Source organism: Lissotriton helveticus, chromosome 4_1, assembly GCF_964261635.1.
Source record: "Lissotriton helveticus chromosome 4_1, aLisHel1.1, whole genome shotgun sequence".
NCBI lineage: Eukaryota > Metazoa > Chordata > Amphibia > Caudata > Salamandridae > Lissotriton > Lissotriton helveticus.
Window position 1 is genome coordinate 1,452,986,401 of NC_136063.1, and position 26,249 is coordinate 1,453,012,649.

At 44.8% G+C, this 26,249-nt stretch overlaps 1 protein-coding gene across 1 annotated transcript in view; it reads right to left on the minus strand.

Annotated features, from left to right (window-relative positions):
- Nucleotides 1–26,249, minus strand: part of IRF4 (interferon regulatory factor 4) — an 85,226-nt gene that overhangs the window by 34,920 nt on the left and 24,057 nt on the right. Inside the window, exons 3-6 of the mRNA XM_078688029.1 lie at nt 15,117–15,303; nt 9,909–10,000; nt 6,207–6,348; nt 5,549–5,656 (exon numbers count right to left, since the gene is read on the minus strand). Of these exons, the coding sequence (XP_078544155.1) occupies nt 5,549–5,656; nt 6,207–6,348; nt 9,909–10,000; nt 15,117–15,303 (529 nt within the window). The remainder of the gene's footprint in view (nt 1–5,548; nt 5,657–6,206; nt 6,349–9,908; nt 10,001–15,116; nt 15,304–26,249) is intronic.

Genomic DNA, 26,249 nt, shown 5'->3' on the forward strand with positions numbered 1-26,249 from the left:
AGCAGTGTTTCTAAACTTGAACAATTTTATCAACAGTTAAGCCTGGCGTGAGACACAACTCTTCATCGTAATAGTGGAAATGTATGAGTGGTTGATTCCAAAGAAAAAAGTGTGATAAAACTACTCGCTCTCTTATAAACAGAAAGAGAGCCAAATGGTGTTTCTAAGCTTCCATTTTCACATTTGTGTTTCATTTTGTAATGGTATCCATCGGCCCTTGATGAGGACATCGTGAACCAACAGGACATTCTAAGGCACCATCCCCCATTCCTAGTTTGCTCTTCCAACCAGCCAAAGGAGGATGGCTGGTTGGGCTCCTGGAAGCTGGGCTAAGGTACCTGCTATCATCCTACTCCCACCTCTTTGGGCCTCACTACACGAACACTGCAGAGTGATTGGCTCGCTGGTCAAGAAAAGAAGAAGATCAAATAAAAAAAGGAACAGGACAGCTGGATGGCATAAATTCTGCCACCCCACCACTACATCTGGGATCCTATGACATGTTTCCATGACCACTTTCACCCTCTACCTACTCACCAGAGGATGTTTCCCTACCGAACCCCACCTAGACTTGGGGAACAACAGAGCACTCCTCCTCTGACCATGAAATGTCATCAGGAGCATCCTGCTTCCCCAACTCTGCAGCCCCCCTTGCCCCCCACCACCACCAAAAAGAAATCACCTCCTCTCAGCCTTCAGAAAGTTCTGAATAAAGGATATCAAATTGGTTGTTCTTGATCCTCCTCTATCTCCACACCTGTTTGGCTCTAATAAATTCCACACAGAGACTAGCCATTTGACCACTAAAGATAGCCTGGAGAATAACAAAAACAGCAGTGTGCTTGAAGAAGTTAGAACTTGGTTCTCTCTCCACACTCTAGTAATATGCCCCATTACTTCCTTAACCCAGTTAACCACCCAAAATCAAGGAAAACGAATACAAACTTGATTGGCACTAATCACTGTGTGCAATACATCAAACAACAAGTCAGTTAGGGAGAGAACAATAGACCAGAACAACTGGGGCAAGGAAGGTCGAGTGGAACCAATTAGGCTAGAAGCATGTAAGTAACATACTAAACATATTGTTGTGTGGTCTTTGAATGATTTGTCGCCATAACCAGACCAGTCGCCCCCTGGTTTGCCCACTACCATCAACGAGTTAGTTAACACAGAAGCGCTTGATCACATTTCCCCATCATAATTTAACTTCATGAAAGTCCAACCTCTGTCCACTTTCATATGAACCATGCTACACTACAATACACTCCACCAAAAAAAGCAATTAGGTTGGAAAACAGTCAACAAAATGCTTCACACCGTCTCTGCCAAGCTCCCTGATTTCAACACCTCTTCTTTTCAACACACTTTCACAGTGTGTATATAGGGCCATTATCTCACTGTTACTGTCATCTGTCACTAACCTGATCCACTTGGATATATTTTCCATTTAACTATACAAATCCTAAAGATAATGTCAATCACCAATGGAGAGAAAAACGTAAAAGGCTTTTTAAGCTTTATCATTCTGGTGTGGGGTCTGACTTCACAGTCTAAAAACAGTAATGGCTTTATCATGGATTTTGTATTTCTTCTCATAGTATCCTTTAGTTCGAGAAATTACAACATGAATGCTGTCATGTAAGGAAGGACACCGAACCCTGATTCTGTTAATGTTTACTTTGGTAGGGCAGTGGTATTATTATTTTTTTAAGTCACATTTAAAACACCAACAATTAAATGTTAAACAGTTTTTAATATCAAAAACAAAACGTCTAAATGATTAAGTTTAAGTACTAACATCAAACGTATTTTGAGCAGAAGTGTATTGACATAGCGTTGAGCAAACAGAATAAAAAACACAAGGAAATCAGTAGCTCACTGAACAAAATATTACAGCATTGCCTTATTTCATATGCTAACCATGTGCCTTTCATGGCCTGCCCTTTGGGTAGACATCTGGTTGCCTTTTGCTTCAAGATAGATGTGCATGAGCTAGGAGTGGTGACAAATGAATTTGGGAGACATGGCAGCGTGTACCTGGATCCCATTGTGTCCCCGGCCAAGCGGGCATGGGAAATGTGGAAATCCCAGGGAGAGCGGGCTGGAGTAGAAAGAATGAGAAGTTGAAGGAGAAGGAACACCAGGGCATGTTGAATTACTTTTTTTTTGTGTGACAAGACATTTCAGTTTTTTTGGCACCTAAAGGGAAGTATAATAATAGATATGAGAATCCATCAAATGTCAATGCTTCGATTATTTTTTTTTTATTAAATACACTTCAGTATATAAGCATGATTTACTGACAGAGATTTCAGGGGGTTCAGCTTCAGCACTACCTGGCACTTAAGTTAACTGCTTCCACTTTGCACTTTCATTGTGCCACACTTTTCAGAGTTTGTATGTTGTCAATTTTACACGCATCACGGCCCAGCCATGTGCACATGGAGGTTTCTCAATATTAGCCAAGTCGTGCCTTCCACACTATAAGCAGCTACCAGCGTGCAAGCCTGGAAAAGGAATAGCCCCTCCAAGGAACCTGCAGTTTAGCATTTGTTTTCTATGCTGGTGCAGTGGTCTGACCAAGAGCAATGTAGGCCTCTTGTAGAATCCACTGTGTGCTGGTTAGGCTCTTATGTATGTTTTACAGGGTCAGACAGGCCTATAGGGCAATCAGGCAGTACCTGACAGGCTGGTATGATAGAAATGTCAGTGTCTAGGTCGGTTTTTGGGAGGTTTGTGGGCCTGTTTTATGGCTTGATGGGCCAGTTTACCTGATGTTACAACAAATATAGCCTGTAGGAAGGACACACGCACCCAGTTACCCATATCTTGCAAAACACCTACACAACATGCCTTTACAAGTACAAACAAGCATTAGAAATGCAATAGGTCTCGCAGCATTAGAGTTAGTGCGTTTAGAATTGTTTATGGGTTTTTTGTTGTAAATCTTTTGCATTTTTATTTTTTGTAGCCAATGCTAAAGAATTACAAATCAAAAAAGCAATAAACAATTGTAAAAGCTTTAACTAAAAATCCTCTGAGACCTATTGCACTGTGTGAGGGTGAGGTGTTGAGGGTGAGTGAGGGTGAGGGTGAGTGAGGAGTTGAGGGTGAGTGAGGTGTTGAGGGTGAGTGAGGTGTTGAGGGTGAGTGAGGGGTTGAGGGTGAGTGAGGGTGAGGGTGAGGGGTTGAGGGGGAGGGGTCGAGGGGGAGGGGTTGAGGGTGAGTGAGGGTGAGTGAGTGAGAGTGAGGGGTTGAGGGTGAGTGAGTGAGGGTGAGGGGTTGAGGGTGGGTGAGTGAGGGGGAGGGGTTGAGGGTGAGTGAGTGAGGGTGAGGGGTTGAGGGTGAGGGGTTGGCGATTGTAAGGTGGCCCCTTACTGCAAAACTGGTTGCGGAAATCCTGGTGCATGAGCTGGACTGCTGCTGGGGCGCATTGGTGCTGTTACAAGGGTGTAAGTGCAGCAAAATCACCCGATTGAGCACTGGGCGCTGCGCATCTAAAATGACGGCAGCGCACTGCGGGGGAGACTTCCACCGGCTGCGGCAACGGGAGATGTGCACTCTGTTTGTGAGCGGCTGGGAGGCGATTCGGCGTGCAGACTCACAGCGGAAAACTGCGGAGGCGGCAGTCCTGGGGGAGAAGTCTGGAGGGCGAGATCGCCTTAACCTTCCTGTGGTGCACTACGCTCCCAAGATGGCAGTTATGGGATGCGGGCGGAGGCCTGATGCCGGCGAAGGTGAGAGGCAGACCGAGGCGGTGAGGCGAGGAGGTGCTGAATGCTGGAGTGGCCGCTGGGACACGCACCTTGCGCCCTGACCTACAGCATTGAGAGGTGAGGTGGCAGCGCTGTACCGATCCTGCTACGCAGCAACAATGGTGTGGAGGCCCTGAGGAGGAAGGCTGACTGGTGGCTGATACCAAAACGTGTGTTTGAAATGTATCAAGGGGGTTTACCAGAGTATTGAGAGGGAGAAGGATGGGTTACGGTAACGGTAGAATGTTCTGGGAGAAGTTGAGATACTTGCTCTACAAAATTGATAGTACTCAGGTTTGTAATATTAACTTCAGAACCACGTGAAAAGTGTGTGCTTCAGGGATACATCAAACACCGAAAGGGCACTACACCAATGCAAGCAAAAGGAAATTGCTATTATTTAGGCACACGTGCTATAACACCAAAATGTATCGAAATAAAAACTCACTACGTAATGTGCCAGCACAAACCACTGGTTTATTTACGGATACCTTTGTAACAAATTCTGGGTTGGCCTTAATGAAAACAATGTTGGGGTTGAACAGTAAACATTCACCACCTTACAATTTAGCAGAGGGAAAGGGCAAAATAGATTAATCTCAGTAAGCAGTAAAAAGAAGAATTACGCTGATGTACATCCGAATCGAGTTGGCCATTTCGCCAGAGCACTAAATGCAGTTAGTGGCATTGTAGAATGGAAGGACGGTCAATAAATAAGATGCCGACGCGAAAGATAGGGGCACTAACGGTGATTGGTACACAAAGTTAACACTGAACAAAATAACCTGTGGAGGCGTCAATACTTACGCGACAAGTACTTTGTAAAAACAAAAACAAACAAGTTTGTGGCCAGCGTCAGCGCCCTTTTGGCAGTCTTCCAAGGCAGCAGTAGCTGTGTGTGTTTTTCTCACGTTCAGTACAATTCCCACTTTCGGAGACACACAAAGGCACCGGAAACAGGATCGATAATTGAACCTCCGAGAGCAGGTCTGTGCAGGGGAAGCTGCCTCGGGCTGGGGGTGCTAGGGGGAGGGGGCGCGGGGCAGATGGCTTTCATCTGTAGTCTGCACACGTGTTCCTTCAGAACCGAAAGCAGCGTCAGGCGGAAGAGCCCGCGTGGTTTCACTTTCAGGCTCCGCCGACCGGAGGGTGCAACGCCCGGGAGATGCCCCGGGTTCGGTGAGGCGCAACCAGGAAGCCGGGAAAAGGGAGCCAGGAAGTAGGAAACCGAGGATCCGGCGAGGGCAGAGACAAGAGGAAATCAGGGGACGATCGGGGGTGCAAGGGAAATCGGAACCCCGGCAGGAGAAGATCAGGAGCTAGGAAAAGATCGGGAGGCGGAGAGTTGAGGCAGGCAGGCAGGCATGGGAGGAGAGGAGGAGGGGGGAGGAGAGTAGGGGAGGCACGGCCTAGCGGCCGTGCAATCAAGTAGTGAGGGGGCGGAGTTGTGGGAATGCTGAGAGAGAGAGTAGGCGGCTGGGGGCATGTGCACGCGCATTTAAGCTCAATGCGCATGCGCATTGAGCTTAAATTTATCGTGCACTGCAAGGAATCGCCACGATTCCTTGCAGTGTGGATAAAGAGCGGATAAGTGCCAATACTCTCGCCTTGCTCGATGCGCATGCGCATCGACAGGCGAGACCTAAAACTGCCCTTTTTCAAATGTGGGGCAGTTATTTTGCTATGTGATTCACTAATGGGGACCGCTTTTATTTTGGTGTCCGGGCCTATTTTCTGTCCTAGTCCGACCCTGATGTTTTACCATTAAACGCAGAATGAAATGTACTTACCAGACAGTGCTATGGCCTCACCAGGCCTTATGCTTGGTTCAACTGGGAGTCCAGGACTCTGTGCCTCAGAGGGTGCACAAGCATAAAAGGATCCTGTCACCTGGTAACCTGAATTCACAAACAAAAGGCAAACACAGTCTGTGTGCGTACTAGTGGTACATACAGGTATTTTCCATCAAGAGCAATCTTTCTACGCTCCAGTATTTGAAACAAGCTGGTAAACTACATTGTATACTCTGCATCCACAGAAGCAAGGTCCCATATTCAATTTTTTCAGTGGAGTTTTCTTGTGCATACTTTAGGAGCCATTAACACACAGGACAGCATGATTACCAAAAGTTATGATCAAGGTATTGGGTAAGTTTCGATTTCCAGTAAATACAACTGTTTGTACTCAAACTGTGGTCCATTTTGTGCAAATGTTCTCACAATTCAAATATTCAGACAGAAGTTAGCCAACTAATGTTTTCAAAAGGCCCAGAGATTCTATTCTTTAGGAGAAGCCTTTCTCTATTCAGAAGACATGTAACCCAGTACATTTACTACAAAGGTGGAGTGTTATTGGGCATACATTTTCACAGAGTTTGAAGTGCAGGATTTTGCAAGATATCGCAGAGACATTTAAGCAACGTGATCAAAATTGTCAACATTTTCCTACCTGGATCACAAGCGGATCCCTGCCAGTGATGTGCACGTGCAGGATATGGGACACCTGCACACTGGTAAGGTAGGTCAGGGTGGGGCTGCTCCGGAGCATAGTCTCGCCATGGACGCTCATGTGACAGCATATAGTTGGACACCTGTTCAAAATGTAAGCAGAAGAGTTATATAGATATGTTCTGATGTGGTACAAAATGTTTATTTAAGCAATGTAGGGGCTTATTTTTCTCTTATCTGTTATGTTTTATCTGTTATCTTTCATCTTCACACATTCTCCTCCCCACTTACACTTCATACTGTCTCGTTTGAGGTTGAGCCTAGGCAGCGTGCATGCAGTGTCTGCAAGACCTGTTGTATTCAACCAAACTACTTTATTCCCGCCCGCTACTTACCATTGGTTCACTGCTGAGTCACTCTTTTTTGCTGGCCCCTAAGTCGTTCACTCTGCCGATACGTTACTTCCGGTCATGACTGAGAAGCAATGGCCGAGCAGAGTCTCCTTACTCTAACATTACTTATCTGTGTTTTATCTAACTTTCTTTAAAGTAGTTGTTTTACGCCCGTTGCTGCTTCCACCCTCCCACTACCCTTTGACACAAACACGGCTTTTAAAGAGTGCGGGGTGATTCCTGTTGTATCGCATAGCCACTTAATACTGTCGTTTACATGGGGGTGGACATGCTCAGTTCAATATGTTTTTTCCAAGCTTGAATGTTACGCACATTGACATCACATGTGTCAGCTGGCTCCCCGGCTCCTCATATTGTCAGTTTCCTGCCCGGTACGTGTGCGCTTTACATGAGCTGTGGCAGAGGCACTGGGTTTTGTTTAGTGTTTGGGGAGAGGAGAGCCTGTCTTGCTGTGCTTCTGTCCCCGCCCTATGTTCCTTTAACCCTTCCTGGCTTGGCCCTTTCTGCGCACACACACAGAATCAACTCCTGCCTGTCACTGCTTCACACAGGCCATATCCTGTAATTGTGATAAAAAAAGTATATAACAAGCGTTCATGCCCAGGGTCTCATGCATTGCCCCAAAAATAAAAATAGGTTGGTAGATTTAAAGCATACAGCTGTCTATAATGGGAACATCAAAGATGGCACGCCTGTGTGCACAATATTGGGAGGCTCGCGTAAGTCCTTTAGACATTGTGCACCACTCAATGGTCTTCACCATCACTTTAGGCTTCAGTGCTTGTGATCACATGGCAACTAGCTCCCCGGCTCTTCATTTGTCAGTTTGTTGCCTGGTAAGTGTGCTCTTTACATGAGCTGTGGCAGAGGCACTAGGCTTTGCTTAGTGTTTGGGGAGGGGAGAGTCTGAATTGCTGTGCTTCTGTCCCCACCCTCGTGAAGCTTCATCCCTCCCTGGCTTGGCCCTCCTTCTGCACACATACAGCATCATCTCCTGCCCGTCCCTGCTTCACACAGGCAACATCTTGTAATTCAAAAAAATGGCTACAACACACTTTCACTTTCACTTTCACAACACACGTTCATGCGTAGGGTCTCTTGTTTTGCCCTAAAAATATACATAAGTTGGTAGATTTAATGCATAGGGCTTTTCTATAGGGGGGAACATCAGAGATGGCACGCCTGTATGCACTATAGCAGGAGGATTGCTAAAGTCCTTTAGACACTGAGCACCGCGCATTGGTCTCGGTCATCCGTATAGGCTTCACTGTTCTTTGCAGCGTTCCTCTTCCCTGTGCTTTCCAGATTCACTAGATGAGCGTATGTGCTTTTAGATCCCCAAACATATTTTACCTTTTCACCCTTAACCTTTTTGCTATGCTCAGTTCATGCTTAACTTTGTAATTACTACTTGGAAGCACTATAGCAACAATCTTGTTTTATTTCTACTGCCCTGAGGACCTGCTTTCAATTCACCATTGGTACAACAGGTCATAAGTCCAGAATAAAAGTCAAATTTAGTCAAACACTTTTGTAAAATTGGATTATGAACCCATCAGGGCCCAGGGACTTGGCACTTCATATTTTAGTTGGAGCTTCGGAGCTGCATTTCCCTGTGTATTTCCATTGTCAGCGGCACGTCACTGCAGTCTGCAAGCCCCGCTGTAACCATATTGTTCTTGCTTAAATTTCACATGCTTTACTTGATCCTACATTCCCTATAGGTGTTTGAGTGTTTGCTTTTTCCAGAATGTTGTTACTTTTTTTTTTCAGCAAAGCCTATTACGGGAAACAACCTTTACAACGCAACTTTTACAACACACTACTATTACAACGAAACTTTTACAACGCAAGATCCATTACATCGCATGCCATTACAACACAGTCATTACAATGCATACCATTACAACGCATACCATCACAACGCATGTCATTACAACGCAGTCATTACAACGCATACCATCACAACGCATAGTACCCTTACACTATCCAAAACTGACCCTAATGTTGCACCCCCTGGAGTTAGAATAGTAATTTTTACCCCTACACTATCCAACACTTACCCTACTGTTGCATCCCCTGGAGTTAGAATAGTAATGTTTATCCCTATACTATCCAATACTTACCATACATGCAATGTAATGGTATGCGTTGTAATGGTATGCGTTGTAAAGGTAGTATGCGTTGTAATGGAATGCGTTGTAAAGGATTTTGCGTTGTAAAAATGCGTTGTAATGGCATGCGTTGTAAAAGTATGCGTTGTAACATCATACATCCCCTATTACTCTTATCTTCCCTCCCTCATAACCTATTTCCCATTGACTCGTTCTCTAGCGCCGACAGGTCATACCAATGGCAATAGCGCTATGCAAATATAATCACACCACTGCATGTAAACAAGCAAAAGTAAAAAAACATTGTCATTTTGAATGCTAACAGCTCTAACTTTAACAAATGCGAGACCTATTGCATTACAAATGCTCGTTTTCTCGTGCATTCTATTCCAACGTTCCCTCTTTCTTTTGTGGCACCTCTGAAGAAGTAATAAGGCTCACAGAAGCTATCGAATAAGAAGCAAGCAAGCAAGAGTGACAATATAGCCAACTAATACTAAGCCATAAGCGGGCAGGCTCTAAGCCCACTGCAAGCTAACAAAATGTCGTGTAACAAACAGCATGCACTGATGTAGGCTTGAACAGAGCCCATGTGCTTTTACACAAACTCAGCGCAGCTCACATTTATATAAACGTTTTTGGGGAAATGAAACAAAATCATAGACTCTTGATAAAGACAATCATATTTATTTACTGAAATAGTTCACCACAAATATGTGTTTGGTAATAAAAATGTCTGGATGCCAGCAATGTGTGTGTGGCACTCAAGTTGCTCGCTTAATGAGAAAGGTCTTGACACCTCTGAAAACCTGTAACATTCACTGAAGCTTTGTAGAGGGCGATCCTCAGTGAGACTGTATGCCTATCACGGGGTTAAAACCCTGATTAAGAATGGCAGGGGGCGGTGTAACAGCTTTGCTTAATGCCACTGCATTTACGCTACAAGAACCGGTCGTGTTTTCACGCTAGAACCTTCTAGAATGATTACAAGAGGGCTGCGTTTGACTGGAGAAGTGGGGGAGATTACACTGCTGTATTTTTCACTTGAAAGAGACTAAACACCATCCTCTTTAAGGTGCATCACCTCGTAGCAGCTCTAGCCACAGAACAGGAAGCAGCCATGCACGCGCAGGGTCATTCAAGCAAAGCGGTGTGCAGAAAAGCGCGGGAACTCACCGGAGGCTGCAGAGAAGTGAAAGGAGACGACGGCACCGTGTACGGGTGGTTCATCATTAGATGAGGCTCGTCCGTGCTGGGTTGTTTTCCTCCTGTAAATAAAAAAGCAGTACGAAATAAGGAGATAACAGCAAAATAACTTATTTTAAATAACGCAATTAATTCAGAAGTGCCGCAAAATCAACTGTTGCGCTACTTAACTAAAAGGTAGGGTAGCTAAGTTGAACAAGTGGTACTGCGGAGACCTGGGTATACTATAGGTCATTTGGGTTAAATCCTAGCAAGGCTGCCTCGGCATTTCATCTTTCTGTTGTGGATAAAATGAGGATAACTAAGAAATGACCTAATACTTCATATGCCAACACCATAAGCATATTCCTGTCTTGTGGAAGGTGCTGTGTAAGTGATCAGTGGTATTAATGCTACCTACTGTATCAACCTCAGAAGGATGAAAAGCTCTGAAGGTTCTAACGTCGGATTTAAAATGTGACGAGAGGTTACAGATATATGTGTTTCTGAAAGGGGCACATTAAACCAGTAAGGAGGTTTGCCTGATACAATTTTGTAAACAATTTGAGACATGTTTCCTGTCACAGACAGGCAAGTAGGGCGCTTTCAGGAGTTCATGTTGTTAGTTTTACTGTTGTTTCTTGAACATGAGTAACACTGACTACAGTGACTGCCAGAGAACACCATTTTTCGCTAGATTTCTCTTTTTTGATAACCACAAAGTCTGAAGAAAGTAGTTCTGCACAAACAACGCCCTGCCACATACCAGAAGACCACAATGACAGCAGGATGTATAACACACTTCAATTAAATAGTAAAAGTAACTCAAAAGATGAATTGAGTGCTAAGAGGCCAGATGGCAGGAAACTACGAGCTGAGAGACGGTGGCACCGCAGTTAACTGGAGGCAAAGTTGAGGGAAAGTTAGATAAAGCACCAGCAGAAACAGGAAAGACAGTCCTATGAGACCGACACAAGTAGGCCATCAAAACCTATTAAGGACTGCTAGAAACAAGCGGTCTCAAGACTTTCACAGTAGTGAGTGCCAACATCAGTACAATGTTTTTGGCATCTCAGGTTACTGAGAATGTCTCCCAGAATAAGATGGGCTGCTGAACGCCTGCCCCAAACGAAGATGTCTCCTTGCATGCCCTACATCCAGTTGAGACTGCACTCACTCATGTTGTTAATAAAATAAATAAAAAATAGAAAGAGGGGGGTCCTTCACAAACTACCGCAAGTAGTAAATCAAAGTGGACTGCAGAATATCTCCTTTTTACCTGGCAGACATGGACTCACTATATCCCTACCAAGAACCTACACTACCAGCCTGAACGCGTTGGTCTCACCTAAACCACCTTGTCCAGCGTCCATATTCTAAGCTTTTTACCTTGTAAACCTACATTTGAGCCAGGACACCCAAGATCCTGGCTCAAATATACGGCAAGCTGTGCTCGTGCATAAATTGAACAGAGATGGTGCCTACGACCAGCCGTTCAACTGACGACCAACAGGTTCAGAGATCACCCCCGAAGCACAGGTGACTGAAGAAAATAGCAACCTTTGTTTCAGATAACTCCTAAAGACTTGGCTGTTCGACCAGTAGCTGCCTCCACTCCTCCCCCTTAGCGCCTTGAGACCCTCATGGGTGAGTAGTGAGCTCTACAAATGCTTGAGTGATTGATAACCGAAATGCAAACACTAATGTTTTGGAATTTTTTTATGCTGGTAAAATTGCTCAATATTTCCGAGAAAGTGAAGGTGTTCTCAATTGGACTTATCAATAAACTAAAATGCTGCATATCACAAATGTAATAATGTATCAGTAATTGGATGTAAACTTTGAATTAAGAAACCAGAGTTTACTGTTGTGATTTACACAACATTAGTCATCTGAAAGAAAAACGCAGATGAATGAAAAAAACCTAAAGGTTGCCCCCCCCCCCCGACCGATTTCCAATAATTGTCATCCTGATGTCAGATAATCAGCACAGTTTTCACCAATAAGATAAATTCAGTCAAAGGGGAATGGGGAAAGGGTTAAGTAGGGTGACAGGCAGATTTGTACATTTAGCAAAACAGGACACACATTGGCCAAAATGTTGTAATCTCGCTGGAAGCCTCTGCAACCCATTACATGGAAAAGAAGAAATTGAGAATCAGTAGACTGTGATAAATAGTTGAGACAGTAACAAAATAGTGAAAAGAAGTGGCTAGACAGGCAACATTATGGTGATATGAAAGAAAGAATTTCTTTCATAAGGACTCTTGGAAGCTTGAAGCTTCACCATATCGATGTGTGGGCAAGGGATGTCGGAAATGGGCAGGACAATGAAGAAAGGTTCCTAGGATTGAAATTAAGGTGGTCCAAGTGAGGCCTGGAAAGACCCCTATTACTCTCATCCAGACAATATTATTTATTTGGTCTCTTATTTTGTTTGGGATATATACAAGCAGCAGAGCAATGCATTGAGAAAGGGCTAACAGAAAACGCGCATTATAATTAATACAGGAGGGGTAAGATGAGGCTTAATGTTTATAAGAAGGGGGATAGCATCTCCTTCCAAGGGTGGACCTAGGAGCTTGAAAACTCTTCAGTTCAGCAGGGTATCAGCGTGTTTTGTCTCAGTAGTGTAGCCAGATATTTTCGATGTGTACGCTGGAACCACATACTCTGTCCTTGCATCCTCCACTTCTTTGGCACTCTACCTTCCCTTTTGTCACCCCGCCCCCTACCCATTGGATACCCCGCAGTCTTGTTTGACACCTCCTTCTGTCTGACACTCCATCCCCAGCGCTTGCAAAAACTTGTTATTAGGCCATTCTCAGTCATGGGTTGTACATGGCACATCTTGGAGTCACAGGTCTACAACCCTGTGGTGCTCATTCCAGAGGCTCACACTGCGGACCTTCTTCACTGTTACGACAAAGTCTTTGCGGCCAAAGGTTTAGAAAAGTACCTTTTATTTTTAAAAAAAACCTGAACTACACTATTGCCTGGCAATGGCCTAGATTGTACCAAAAAAGATGCTTCTTAAGTTCCTTATAGTGTTGCAGAAGGGATACATGCAAGTCTTTCAGGAGTTCGGTACCATTCCAGAGTCTTAGGACACTAACAGAAAAGACGTATGTTTTTATGTATGACATTACTGGGTTTCGCACCGGGTACAATCTAGTCTCCAAGCGTGGGGCTCCAAGCGTGGGGATAGTGAGCTTCTAGGTATAATACGGTAGTAGTTTGCCATCAATGCAATGTGGATGGTGCAGGAGCATTAGAAGAGGATGCAAGCTGGAAAGGAAACCCAGTCAAGAGAGAATTATGGGGTAATAAAGTTGCTATCTTTACAAGATGTTTGGATTCCTGTGACTTTTCTTTGAGGAACATCATGGAGACTTGTAAAAGGTGGCATGCCGAGAGCTTGAAAGGTGGCCTGGTAGTTATTTACCATGTTTACAGCCTTAATTTGCAGAGAAGGGAAAATCAGAAGCAAGCAGTCTCCTTTGTGGTTAAACTGGCATTGAACTTGAGGTGACTGTTTATGAAGAACCTTTGCCATTTGGTGCAGGAGCTAGCATGATGGAAAAGGCTTAGGTTTGCGGCAGACAGCCCTAAGCCTAAATGTGGGAGTGATTAATCACTTTCTACAACTGCTTCTGGTCATGTTCATTGGAAGCAACATCAGCAAGGGCATGACAGGAGAAGTCTTCTTTGCCTGTCCACCCTCTATATTCCACATTACTCACTGCAGTGCTCAAGGACATCACCCTCCTTGGGCTTTTCTGTGTGCTAAGTGCCAAAGCATTAAGTACCTCACCCCAGATTTCAATTTCAAATCACTCTGCAGGGCTGAAGCTCCTTCTGCTCCTCCGCTATCAGAGGGTCTACCTCAATCTTCTGCTGCATTTTCAAACTCACAATGTTAGAAAATATTAATTAGCTATGGCAGCTTTCCCAGTTCAATACGTTATCTTGGGCTGATTAGCAAGGCATTCAAACAAAATCCATTGAGCTACATGTGCCCGCCATCTGTGGGCATTTTTGATGGACGCACATCAAGTTTGGGGAAAGAGTGTGAGCAAATGGCTAGGGCTGTCGACCTCGGAGCTGGAGAACCGGGTTCGAGTCTCAGCAGGGACACGCAACATTCTGTGATTCTGGGTAAATCACGTAATCTCCCCGTGCCTAATAAAAATGTATGTGTCCGTCTGTAGCGTAATTTGTAATCATGTAAAGAACTCTGATACCTTCGCGTCTAGTTCGTGCTATATAAAAGTCCACAAAAAAAAAGTTGCCCATTCCAGGGTTTGTCTTTCCACTGAAACAGGATGTCGATCTAAATCCCCTGGGCCTCATTTATGAGAAGTGACGCATCGCTGCGTGAAAGCAGCGATGCGCCACTTCTCAGTGCGCACTCCTTGCGTCATGATTGATGCATCATATTTATAATATGACGCAGCATGTCGCAAGGAGTTACAGCTACGTCAGTATTTCTGACGTATTTGTAGGCGCAAAAGTGACGCATTGCTGGAGTGTGTCACTAAAGTGACGCAACTCCAGCAATGTGTACTTTCACATGGGCAAGTCCCATGTTGTTAGTGCCTGCGTCAGTCTTACACCTGCCATGAAGCAGGCGTAAGATTTTGATGCATTAGCGGCCAAGAAATATCGCAGTGAAATCTTATAGATTTCACTGCGTCACTTCCATGACCCATTCTTGCGTCAAAACGCCCCCCTTGCATACATTATACCTGACGCAGGTATAATGTGGCGCAAGGGTTTAGAAAGTGACGCATCTACCCAGATGCGTCACTTTGTAAATATGGCGCAACAATGTGCAATTTCTACGCCACTGGTGCGTCACAAAAAGTGACGCACCGGCGGCGTAAAAGTGACGCACAGCCTCATAAATGAGGCCCCCTGTCTTTCTGTAACACTTGGCTTACATGTGTGTTTCAAGTTGTTGATGAGTTCACTCTGTATGTTGGTACAGTGTCTGGGGGCAACTCTCCAGCATCTAAAGTGTGAGATGCTGTACCAGAATATCACCGAGCACCAGATTCTTTTCTGAAATGGAGCTTTGTGGAATATGAATCTATTTTATTTTTTTAGATTTGAACATTTGCAAACTAACATTTTGGCACTGACATCAAACAGTAAAAAAAGGAGATCCGCTGTGGGGATTATCACTCAGTTACCTACCTTTTTTTGAGCCCTCTGGTATTATTCTGTACACCTTGTAGGGATCAGAGATATCGAGCTGGCTCCTCTCGACCAGCTCTTCAAAGTCGTTGCTCTTGTTCAAAGCACAGCGCAGCCTGGTTTTCCACGTTGGGGGGTCTGGTTTATCAATGCCTTCTCTGAATTTTCCTTTGAAGAGAGCCCAAGCCTGAAAGGAATTGATAAATAAAACTCAGCATTATTTTGCATTAGTGCAAACTAACATATTTTGATTTTGCATACAATAATCTCTGCTGATTGGATTTTCAATCAAAACCTTCAGAACAATATCAATGCTTCCACTCAAGATGATTTCCCTTTCACTGCTGTTAAGATGAACCCTGTTCTCACCCTAACTGCGCCTGGTATGCCCAGATGTGGGTCCAGGGCTCTCAGTGCCACTGGATTCAAGCTAGCCTGGCTGATGAAGGGGGATACCCTGAAACCGTTCCTAGGTTGCTTGTTTACAGTCCAGCGAGGACCTGGCTTGGCAGTTCGGGCTGAACTGTTCCCATTAGGTACAGTGGCAAGACTGATTTGCATATGGCTGGGTCTAAACTGGATTGGCACGGTGAGTAAAAGAACGATGGGTTTAACCCAGATCTCCTGACTGGGGGTAAATGTTTTGATTTGTTCTGCATTCCATCCATCAGCTGTGTGTCTTTTGCTTTCTCACCCTAAGTGTGCCAGGTAGGCCCGGACGTGGGCCATAGGCTCACTGCACCACTGGATTCAAGCTAGCCTGACTGATGAGGGGTGATGCCCTGAAACTGGTCCCAGGATGCTTGTTTCTGGTCCAGGGAGGACCTGGCTTGGCAGTTCGGTTTGGACTGTTCCCATGAGTCACAGGGTCAAGTCTGATTTGCATATGGCTGGATATAAAGTGGGGTGGCATGATGAGCAAAATAAAGATGAATTTAACCCTCATCTCTTGACTGGGGGTGGGGGAATGTTTTGATTTGTTCTGCATTCCGTCCATCATTTGTGTATCTTTTGCTTTCTCGCCCTAAGTGCGCAAGGTATACCCAGATGTGGGATCCGGACTCACTGTCCCACTGTATTCAAGCTAGCCTGGCTGATGAGGGGTGAAATCCTGAAAACAGTCCTAGGTTGCTTGATTCAGGTCAAGGGAGGACTGGGCTTGGCAGTTCGGTTTGGACTGTTTCCATGAGGCACAGGGTCAAGATTGATTTGCATATGGCTGGGTCTAAACTGGGGTGGCATGGTGAGTAAAAGAACTATGGATTTAACATAGATCTCTTGACTAGGGAGTGAATGTTTTGATTTGTTCTGCATTCCGTCCTTCATTCATGTTTCTTTTGCGTTCCCCTAAACACAGCCTTCATTATCAATAGGGTCTCCAACCAGTAGCTAGTGAGCCACTGTAGCTCTCCAGCTAATTCTGAGTATCTCACATGTGTGCACCCCAGCCAACTAAATTAGAAAGCTTTTGCTTGGTTGACTTAATATACATATTAAATGAATGGGGATTATACAACACTAATAATATTAGTAGTTCTCAATACGTGTCATTGAACATAAGTAGCTCTCAGTACACTGATTCTTCCACTCAGATCATCACCTCAGTGTCACCTGCATATGACTGAAAAATTTAGTGGTGTTTCCTAATAAGATCCATCCAGAGTCTTGGCTGGAAATTAAAGACGGCAGAGAGCTTGGCAATCTCTGTGGATGGAAGAAGAACTAGTCCTTTGTCCATGCTGATGCCTGTTCAAAGGAAAAGGACAAAAGCACTGTGGACCCTGAAGCTCCTGCTAGAATCTTTAACTGTGTGGCTTAGTAAAGTGTGGTCCACAGTATCAAATGTCGCATAGGGTTCCCTCTGAATTACTGATCGTACACTCCATGTGTCAGGTTGTCAAGTGCATTCAGGTAAGGGACGACGGTGGCAGTTTCTCCCGACCCCGCTTAGAGCCAGTAAGCACCTTCAGAGCGGAAGCTCTGCACGAAAATTGTTTTACTTGTTTTCTAATTGATAACTCACTTCTTATGTCACATTTTAAAAATTGATTAAGAGTTTTAATATCTCATACTTTGTGTTATCTGCGGAAAGTTAAAATTGAATACGAATTTTAAACTCCACTCACTCTGTGTACCCACGCTCATTCCCGGTGCTGCTAGGGGCTCAATTATACTCCAGTAGTCTGTGCTCGGTATTCCAGCCTGCCCGCCCCGGTCTGACTCGGTAGCCAATACCGTAGAGCGGAGGGCGGGACAGGAAGAGCCAGACACTCCCAGCAAGTCGAGCGGTTAGCGCTCTAGATCTTCTGATCAAAGGGCTATTTAGCCCCCTCGTCGGGTCAAGCGCGCAGCGGAGCGCCCAAGAACGCGCCTAAGACGAGCCAAAGACCAGCCCATCTGCACCCGTCCGCGACCGGACTAGGGGCAATGGCACCTAGATCTGCTAACCCAGAGGTACGGTCCATTACTCGGGCTATCTACACCCCTCAGGTTCTTCTGGGCTTACGTAACAAACCTCTAGGGGAATGCTAAAAAGGGGCAGATACCAGCCTGGAGGGCCCTTTCTCTTGCCGTCATTGCAAGACCCAGTTTCAAACTCAATCGGAGGACAGTGACCCTGCGGGTGATCCGCTCCATACACATATCAAGGGCAGTGATCTTGCTGATTGCCACCCTACTCCGACTAAAAGGGTGGGTGCTAATGTATCACTTGGGAGTAAGAACCTTCTTTGCAACATTAGATCGCTATCGAAACACTCAACTGAGGTATGGGAACTAATTTCATCTGAAGAGCCCGATCTATGTTTTCTGACGGAAACATGGCTGAAACCCCACTCGGTTCCGGCCATAACTTTAGGAATTCCAATGAGATATAAAAAGACTAGACCGCCCCATTAAGGCAGGGGGAGGGAACTAATGCTGCACCCAAAGGTAGCCAAAAAGGGGCTTTGGTCTATCGCCCTCCCGGGCCTTGTGCCAATTTCTCCATTACACTAGTGGAAGCATTGGCCCCCCATGTAAGCAAAGATAGCGATTTCTTACTTGTGGGAGACTTCAACGTTCATAGCGAAATAAAAGAGTGCATTGAGGCACAATCCCTACTGTCCTTACTGGGCCTAAAACAAGCTAATAGTGGTCCAACACACCAGGCAGGACACACTCTGGATTTAATCCTGTCCAACTCCCCATAAATCAACTGCCTACCTCCAACACAAATAAAATGGACCGATCATTTCATTGTAGAATTTTACACTCCTCGCATTAGTACTCTTCCCTCAGGCTCGATTGCCTTGCCGAGTAAACGGAGGCAATGGCACAAAATGACCCAAGATTCTTTTAAAGAGAGGGTTGTAGAACCCTCCCTCACGCTCACTGAAGACATTGAGGTGGCCTTGACTAAATTTGAAGGGGCGCTTGTGACAGCAGTGAATGATATTGCCCCCTTGAAACTGTTTAAATCACGCCCGGCACATAAACAAGAAGTCTGGTTCTCAGAGCAATTAAGGTCCCTAAAAAAAGCCGCCAGGAACTTGAAAAAAATGGAGATTGTCCCGTTTGGCTGATGACAAGAGCCGCTACTGGGAATCCCTCTCCACATACCATAAAGCCATTCGCATGGCGCGCAAAAACCACATTGTGTCCCAACTCGCAGCTGCTGGAAATACTCCAAGGGTATTATACCAAATCCTGCAGTCATTCGTTAAACCGGTGGCCTGTGAGAGCTCAGAGTTAGCGTCTCAGCAACTGTGTGATGACATCTCACAGTTCTTCACCAAAAAAATTGATGGGATACTGTCAGAGTCCAATCTGGTTCAAGTCTAACTAATCCTGTTACACTAAAATGTCCTTTGATTCCAGGTTTGGCTCCAATTCTATCCTTGTGGAGTTGGCGTCAGCGGGTGGCTCAACAGTGGGCTACTTAGGTTCTGGGTGGTTCCTGGTTGTGCCGTTCTACCCTTTAGGTCAGCGTTCTAGCGGCCAGCTGACTGTCGGCCATTTTGTGCGCTCGCGTACCTAGCACTGCGCACTTCAACTGTCATTTTCTGGCGGACGGATGCGCTTTTCTATAGCGCGTCTTTCCTCCGCATTTTCTTAAGTGTTCAGCACTTCCTGTCAGTGCGAGGTGATTGGTAATCAAGAAACCTCATTCTCCGTTTATTGAGACGTCTCGTCTCATTCAGTTACCAATAGCGGATTTCGAGTTCTGAGGGTTTTTTCCGCATTGGAGTTCGTCTCTTCGTCTCACACAAGTTTGGAGCTGAGTTCGAGTCTGTTCCTCTTCGAACCCCTTCAGAGTGTCTTCGTGCTTCTAGTAAGAAGTGGGAGTCCAGTGGTTCGTTATTCCTGAGAGTATCCAGATATTCGCCAAGACCACAAGTAGGAGGTTTCCTTTTGAATTCCCTTTGTGATAAAAGACATTTGATTCAGCTTTTGAGACTTCCGTGTGAAAGACTAAAGCCATTGAGAAGCAACAGCCATTGTTTGTCTATTCTATCGAGTAGGTTCCAGAAAGAGAGAGTCAGAGCAGTTCTGTCCTTTGTACTACAGATATAGCAAGGAGTCAAGTAACGTCAGGAACTGTAGTTGCCAAGGTTTTCTCATTTTCATCAGCCAGCACTTGTGACAGACTACAATGAAACTAAGTAGATAGGGATATTCAATTGTATGCATATAGTTAATACTGCTGTTTACCGCCAAATCTTCTTCATAAAGACAACCAGTCACCGTACTGAGAGTGCTACTAAATTCTCAAACAACAGATATCTATTTTGGACATTCTAAGAGAGAGCTAACTCCACACAATCCTAAGGTATGAGTTTGGTCTTGAGGAAGAGTAGCGTGCAAGAAGGTCAGTAGTTATGGGAACTGTATTAATGATGTTCTTAATGTTTTAGGTGTGACTAGCAGTAGAGAAGAGTCAGAAGACACCTGTGTGGCCGTCTCTCTTGTTTGTCTATCCACTTCCCCTTTCCCCTTTTTTCCTGGCCTTGGAGAAATCCGGGTCCAGGGAGGTGGGGGAATTTGGAAATATCAGCTGGGAGCCTCCGTTCAAGTCATCTGCTTCCACGGAGAACCTCTGGATTTCAGGTACACTTCTGACAGATTGAAGTGCCCTAAAATTCCTCCGTCTGAGCAAGATGGCTGAAGGATTCGATGTTAAGGCGCTAGCGTCTATCTTGGAAGGGTTGCAGAAACAACTTAGCGAAACTAGAGAAGAGGTTAGGAAGTCTAATCAAGAGGCCAGTTATCTTCGACAAAGGTTAGATCACTTATCTGAAAGCCCCAGTCCTAACTTTGGGGGTCTAAGGGCTCCAGTCTTTGATCCGTCTCCTACGACTTCATCTTCCCTTACCACTCAAGTAGTGCATGCAATGTCCCCCACTATCCCTTTGGCAGCTCCGGAAAGGTTTCAGGGGGATCCAAATAAGGCTCAAATTTTTATGACGCAGTGTTCACTGCATTTCTTATGTAAGCCCATTCTGTTTAAGGAGGATCAGTCCAAGGTGGCTTTCGTGCTCTCTTACCTGAGTGGGGATGCCGCAGCTTGGTCCATGCCATTGGTTACCTCTAATGATCCAGCTTTATATAAGTTCGAAGATTTCAAGGCAGAATTTTTACAAATTTTTGATCGAAGAACAATCTCGCAAGCAACGGATAACGAGTTATTGGATCTGAAGCAGGGCAATAGAGAACTGGTGGCTTATCTAGCTCAGTTCAATAAATTGATTGTGGAAACGAGCTGGCCATCTGAGAAGAGAGCAGCAATCTTTTATAGGGGTCTGAAGGATGAATTAAAAGATGGGTTATCACAAATACCTAAGAGACCAACAGATGTGTCTGAACTCATTGATCTAGTTCTCCAAATTGATCAGCGTCAATCTGAACGAAGAAGCGAAAAACGAAAAGACTTTAAATCCTTTCCGCCTCGATTGGATCGGGTGAGATCTGAACCAGCAAGGAGTATCGAAGGGAGCTTTGGTGAAGAACCTATGCAAATTGGCACAGTTCGAGGGCCTCTTTCCAAAGAAGAGAGAGAGAAACGTCAAGTGGGAAGACTCTGCATGTATTGTGGCCAGCCAGGCCATTTCGTAAAAGACTGTACCAAAAAACCAAAATCAAGGCAATGGGTAAAAGACAGGCTCCACCAGTAGACAGAGTTGCTCTGGTGGGAGCTCCTTCTGAGTCAACTCCCAAACCTCAACATTTAGCGAACACTCTTCAGGTGGCAGCACCGCACTTGATAATTTCTTGTAAGATCTTTTTTGGGAAAAAATTAGAGGAGGAGGTCGCGATCATGTTGGACTCTGGTGCCACTGGAAATTTCTGTGATATCCGGTTCGCAAAATCTTGGGGAATTCAATTCGAGAAGAAACCCAGACCGGAGTCAGTTCGAGCAGTGGATGGCACCAATTTATCTTCTGGTCCAATCATTTTTGACACGGAGGCAATTTTGGTACTTGGTCCTGGAGAACATCGAAGTTATATTAGTTTCAATTTAATTGATGCCCCTCAATTTCAGATGATTCTTGGATTACCCTGGTTAACGGAACACAATCCACAAATTGATTGGACAAAACGCACAGTGGAAATGAACTCAACCTTCTGTAGAGAGCATTGCTTTCATGAGCAAGCTGAAGGGGTACAGGCCACCTTGTCATCAAGTTTGGCAGAGCAAGTTCAGATGATTTGTGCTGTAGAAGTTCCAGAGATACCGCAAGAATATCGAGACCTCGCTGAGGTGTTTAATGAACAAGAAGCCAAAAAGCTACCGCCTCATAGAGATTATGACTGTCGAATTGAACTGGAGCCTGGAGCTACCTTACCCTGCAGCCGTATATATGCCTTATCGGAACCCGAAAATCAGCATCTGAAAGATTACATCGAGCAAAATGTAGCTAGTGGTTTCATTCGGCCCTCCCAGTCACCAGTGTCTTCCCCCCTCTTCTTCATTCCGAAGAAGGATGGGTCCTTGAGAACTTGTATTGATTATAGGGCATTGAATCTGGTGACCAAGAAGAATCGCTATCCGTTACCTCTAATTTCTGAACTTTTAGATCAAGTGAAAGATGCTTGCATTTATACCAAACTAGATCTTAGAGGTGCGTATCACCTTGTGCGAATGGCAGAGGGAGAGGAATGGAAGACGGCATTTCGAACGCGGTTGGGGTTATTTTAATATCAAGTCATGCCATTTGGATTATGCAACGCCCCAGCTGCCTTTCAGCATTTTGTCAACGATGTTCTTCGAGAATTTTTGGACCGTTTCGCAGTGGTCTACATCGATGATATTCTCATTTTTTCCAACAGTTTGGAGGAGCATGTTGGTCATGTTCGAGTTATTTTGGAACGCTTGCTGGAGCATCATCTGTTCGTGAAATTGGAAAAATGTGTTTTCCATTCTTCAAAAGTAGAATTCCTGGGATTTATTTTGTCTCCAAATGGAGTTTATATGGATGATTCCAAGCTGCAAGCAATTAGATCATGGCCAGCTCCGAGATCTGTGAAAGAAATACAAAGCTTTTTGGGATTTGCCAATTTCTATCGAAGGTTCATCCAGAATTTTTCTGGGAAAGTGAGTCCAATTACTCGGCTTTTGAAGAAGAATGAGCGATTTGTTTGGAGACAAGAATCTGAAGAAGCCTTTCAAACTTTAAAGGAAGCTTTTGTATCCGCACCAGTTCTTCAACATCCGGATCTGAAAGAACCCTTCTTCATCGAAGCTGATGCATCCAATCTAGCCGTAGGAGGGATCCTTTCTCAACGCCATAAGCAGACTGGCCAGTTACATCCAGTGGCATACCATTCTCGGAAATTGTCCCCGGCAGAAGTCAATTATTCAATTGCCGACAAGGAATTGTTGGCGGTAAAAGACGCCTTTCAGGTCTGGAGACACTATTTACTGGGCGCAAGACATGTGGTTACTGTATTTACAGACCATCGAAATCTGCAATTTTTAAAATCTGCTCGAACCCTCACCCCTCGCCAATTGCGGTGGTCTCTTTTCTTCGCAGATTTCGATTTTGTCTTGACCTACAAACCTGGTTCTGCAAATGGAAAGGCTGACGCCTTGTCTCGTCTCAGTGTTGAAGGTGAGGTAGAGGAGGTTCCTAAAGGATATATCATTCCTCGTGAAAAAGTCGCTGCAACTGTGGTTGAGGATGAATTGGGAAATCGAATCAGAGAAGATTTTCGAGGGGAAAAATTCCGTAACTGGCTAGAAGAAGGTCCGGATCGAGAAGTCAGAGATCAGACGCCTTACATTCAAGGAAAAATGTTCGTGCCTAGTGAGGAATTGCAGAAAGAAGTCATTCGCCTTCTTCATGATCATCCATTGGTAGGACACAAGGGTGGTGTTAAGACCTTGGAATTGGTGAAGAGAACCTTTTTTTGGCCTGGCATGGAAACTCAGGTGAGACAGCATGTAGCCACTTGTGAGCAGTGTGTAAAGGGAAAAAGTTCTAGGCAAACTCCACAGGGTCTACTCATGCCTCTGCCCTCGGCACCGTCCCCTTGGCACACCATTTCAATGGATTTTATTGTGGATTTGCCTTCCAGTCAAGGGTACTCAGTGATTTGGGTGGTGGTTGATCAATTTTCAAAAATGAGTCACTTTATCCCTTTAAAGTCATTACCTACAGCTCCACAATTGGCCTCCTTGTTTGTTCAGCATATCGTCAGGTTACATGGGATTCCTAAAATAGTTATTTCAGACCGGGGTTCCCAGTTCATTTCTAGATTTTGGAGGTCCTTTCTAAAAGGGTTGGGAGTGGATTCGCGTCTGTCCACCAGTTTCCATCCGGAGACAGATGGACAGACGGAAAGAGTAAACCAAGATTTGGAGCAGTATCTTCGTCTGTATTTGATGGATCAAGAAGGAGAGTGGCCTTCTTTACTAAGCACAGCGGAGTTCGCTTACAATAACTCAGTACATTCAGTAACTGGTTTCTCCCCATTCTTTCTAAACTCTGGTAGACATCCCAACATGTTTGTTGGCAAGGAAGAGTTAGAGGTCCCAGCTGCTGAGGAGGTGATTCAGAATTTGCAGAAAACATATCAGTCTGCTTCTCTCAATCTCTCTAAAGCAAAATCTGGATATAAGAAACAAGCAGATAAGAAACGGAGGGAGAGTCCGATTTTTAAGGCTGGGGATTTGGTTTAGATTTCTACCCGTCACATGAAATTAGTAGGTAATCGAAAGTTTCAACCACGATATGTAGGTCCATTCCCCGTAGATCGCATGATTAACCCAGTTAGTGTAAAAATAGCCCTTCCAAGTCAATGAAAATCCATCCAACCTTTCATGTCTCCTTGATCAAGCAAAACCCATCTAATCTGAGATGTGATTCGTCTCCTTCAGCAGTACAAGTAGAGTCAGCAGAAGAGTTAGAGGTGAAAAGAATTCTGGACTCCAAATTGAGAAAGAACAGACTGTACTATTTGATTGATTGGAAAGGCTTTGGCCCTGAGGACCGTTCTTGGGAGCCAAGTTCCAATGTTCATGCTCCTAGATTGGTGGCAGAATTCCACAAGACTTATCCGCAGAAGCCTAGAGAGGGGGCTTTAGTGGGGGGTACTGTCAGAGTCCAATCTGGTTCAAGTCTAACTAATCCTGTTACACTAAAATGTCCTTTGATTCCAGGTTTGGCTCCAATTCTATCCTTGTGCAGTTGGCGTCAGCGGGTGGCTCAACAGTGGGCTACTTAGGTTCTGGGTGGTTCCTGGTTGTGCCGTTCTACCCTTTAGGTCAGCGTTCTAGCGGCCAGCTGACTGTCGGCCATTTTGTGCGCTCGCGTACCTAGCACTGCGCACTTCAACTGTCATTTTCTGGCGGACGGATGCGCTTTTCTATAGCGCGTCTTTCCTCCGCATTTTCTTAAGTGTTCAGCACTTCCTGTCAGTGCGAGGTGATTGGTAATCAAGAAACCTCATTCTCCGTTTATTGAGACGTCTCGTCTCATTCAGTTACCAATAGCGGATTTCGAGTTCTGAGGGTTTTTTCCGCATTGGAGTTCGTCTCTTCGTCTCACACAAGTTTGGAGCTGAGTTCGAGTCTGTTCCTCTTCGAACCCCTTCAGAGTGTCTTCGTGCTTCTAGTAAGAAGTGGGAGTCCAGTGGTTCGTTATTCCTGAGAGTATCCAGATATTCGCCAAGACCACAAGTAGGAGGTTTCCTTTTGAATTCCCTTTGTGATAAAAGACATTTGATTCAGCTTTTGAGACTTCCGTGTGAAAGACTAAAGCCATTGAGAAGCAACAGCCATTGTTTGTCTATTCTATCGAGTAGGTTCCAGAAAGAGAGAGTCAGAGCAGTTCTGTCCTTTGTACTACAGATATAGCAAGGAGTCAAGTAATGTCAGGAACTGTAGTTGCCAAGGTTTTCTCATTTTCATCAGCCAGCACTTGTGACAGACTACAATGAAACTAAGTAGATAGGGGTATTCAATTGTATGCATATAGTTAATACTGCTGTTTACCGCCAAATCTTCTTCATAAAGACAACCAGTCACCGTACTGAGAGTGCTACTAAATTCTCAAACAACAGATATCTATTTTGGACATTCTAAGAGAGAGCTAACTCCACACAATCCTAAGGTATGAGTTTGGTCTTGAGGGAGAGTAGCGTGCAAGAAGGTCAGTAGTTATGGGAACTGTATTAATGATGTTCTTAATGTTTTAGGTGTGACTAGCAGTAGAGAAGAGTCAGAAGACACCTGTGTGGCCATCTCTCTTGTTTGTCTATCCACTTCCCCTTTCCCCTTTTTTCCTGGCCTTGGAGAAATCCGGGTCCAGGGAGGTGGGGGAATTTGGAAATATCAGCTGGGAGCCTCCCTTCAAGTCATCTGCTTCCACGGAGAACCTCTGGATTTCAGGTACACTTCTGACAGATCCATGAGAAAATCATTAGCTCCAACCTGTCCTTTTGTGGAGATAATTCCCAACCACAAATTAAGGAAGAACCTAACGCTACCACGCACACCCTAGGCATATTTCCTCCTATCTCATTAGAAGAGGTTGTATCTTTAACCACGCAAATCAAGAGCGGGTGTCCAGATGACACTATCCCAGCAAGAATTATGCCTATGCTTGTTAAAGAACTAGGTCCTGGGATTTAGAGATTGGTAAATCTTTCCCT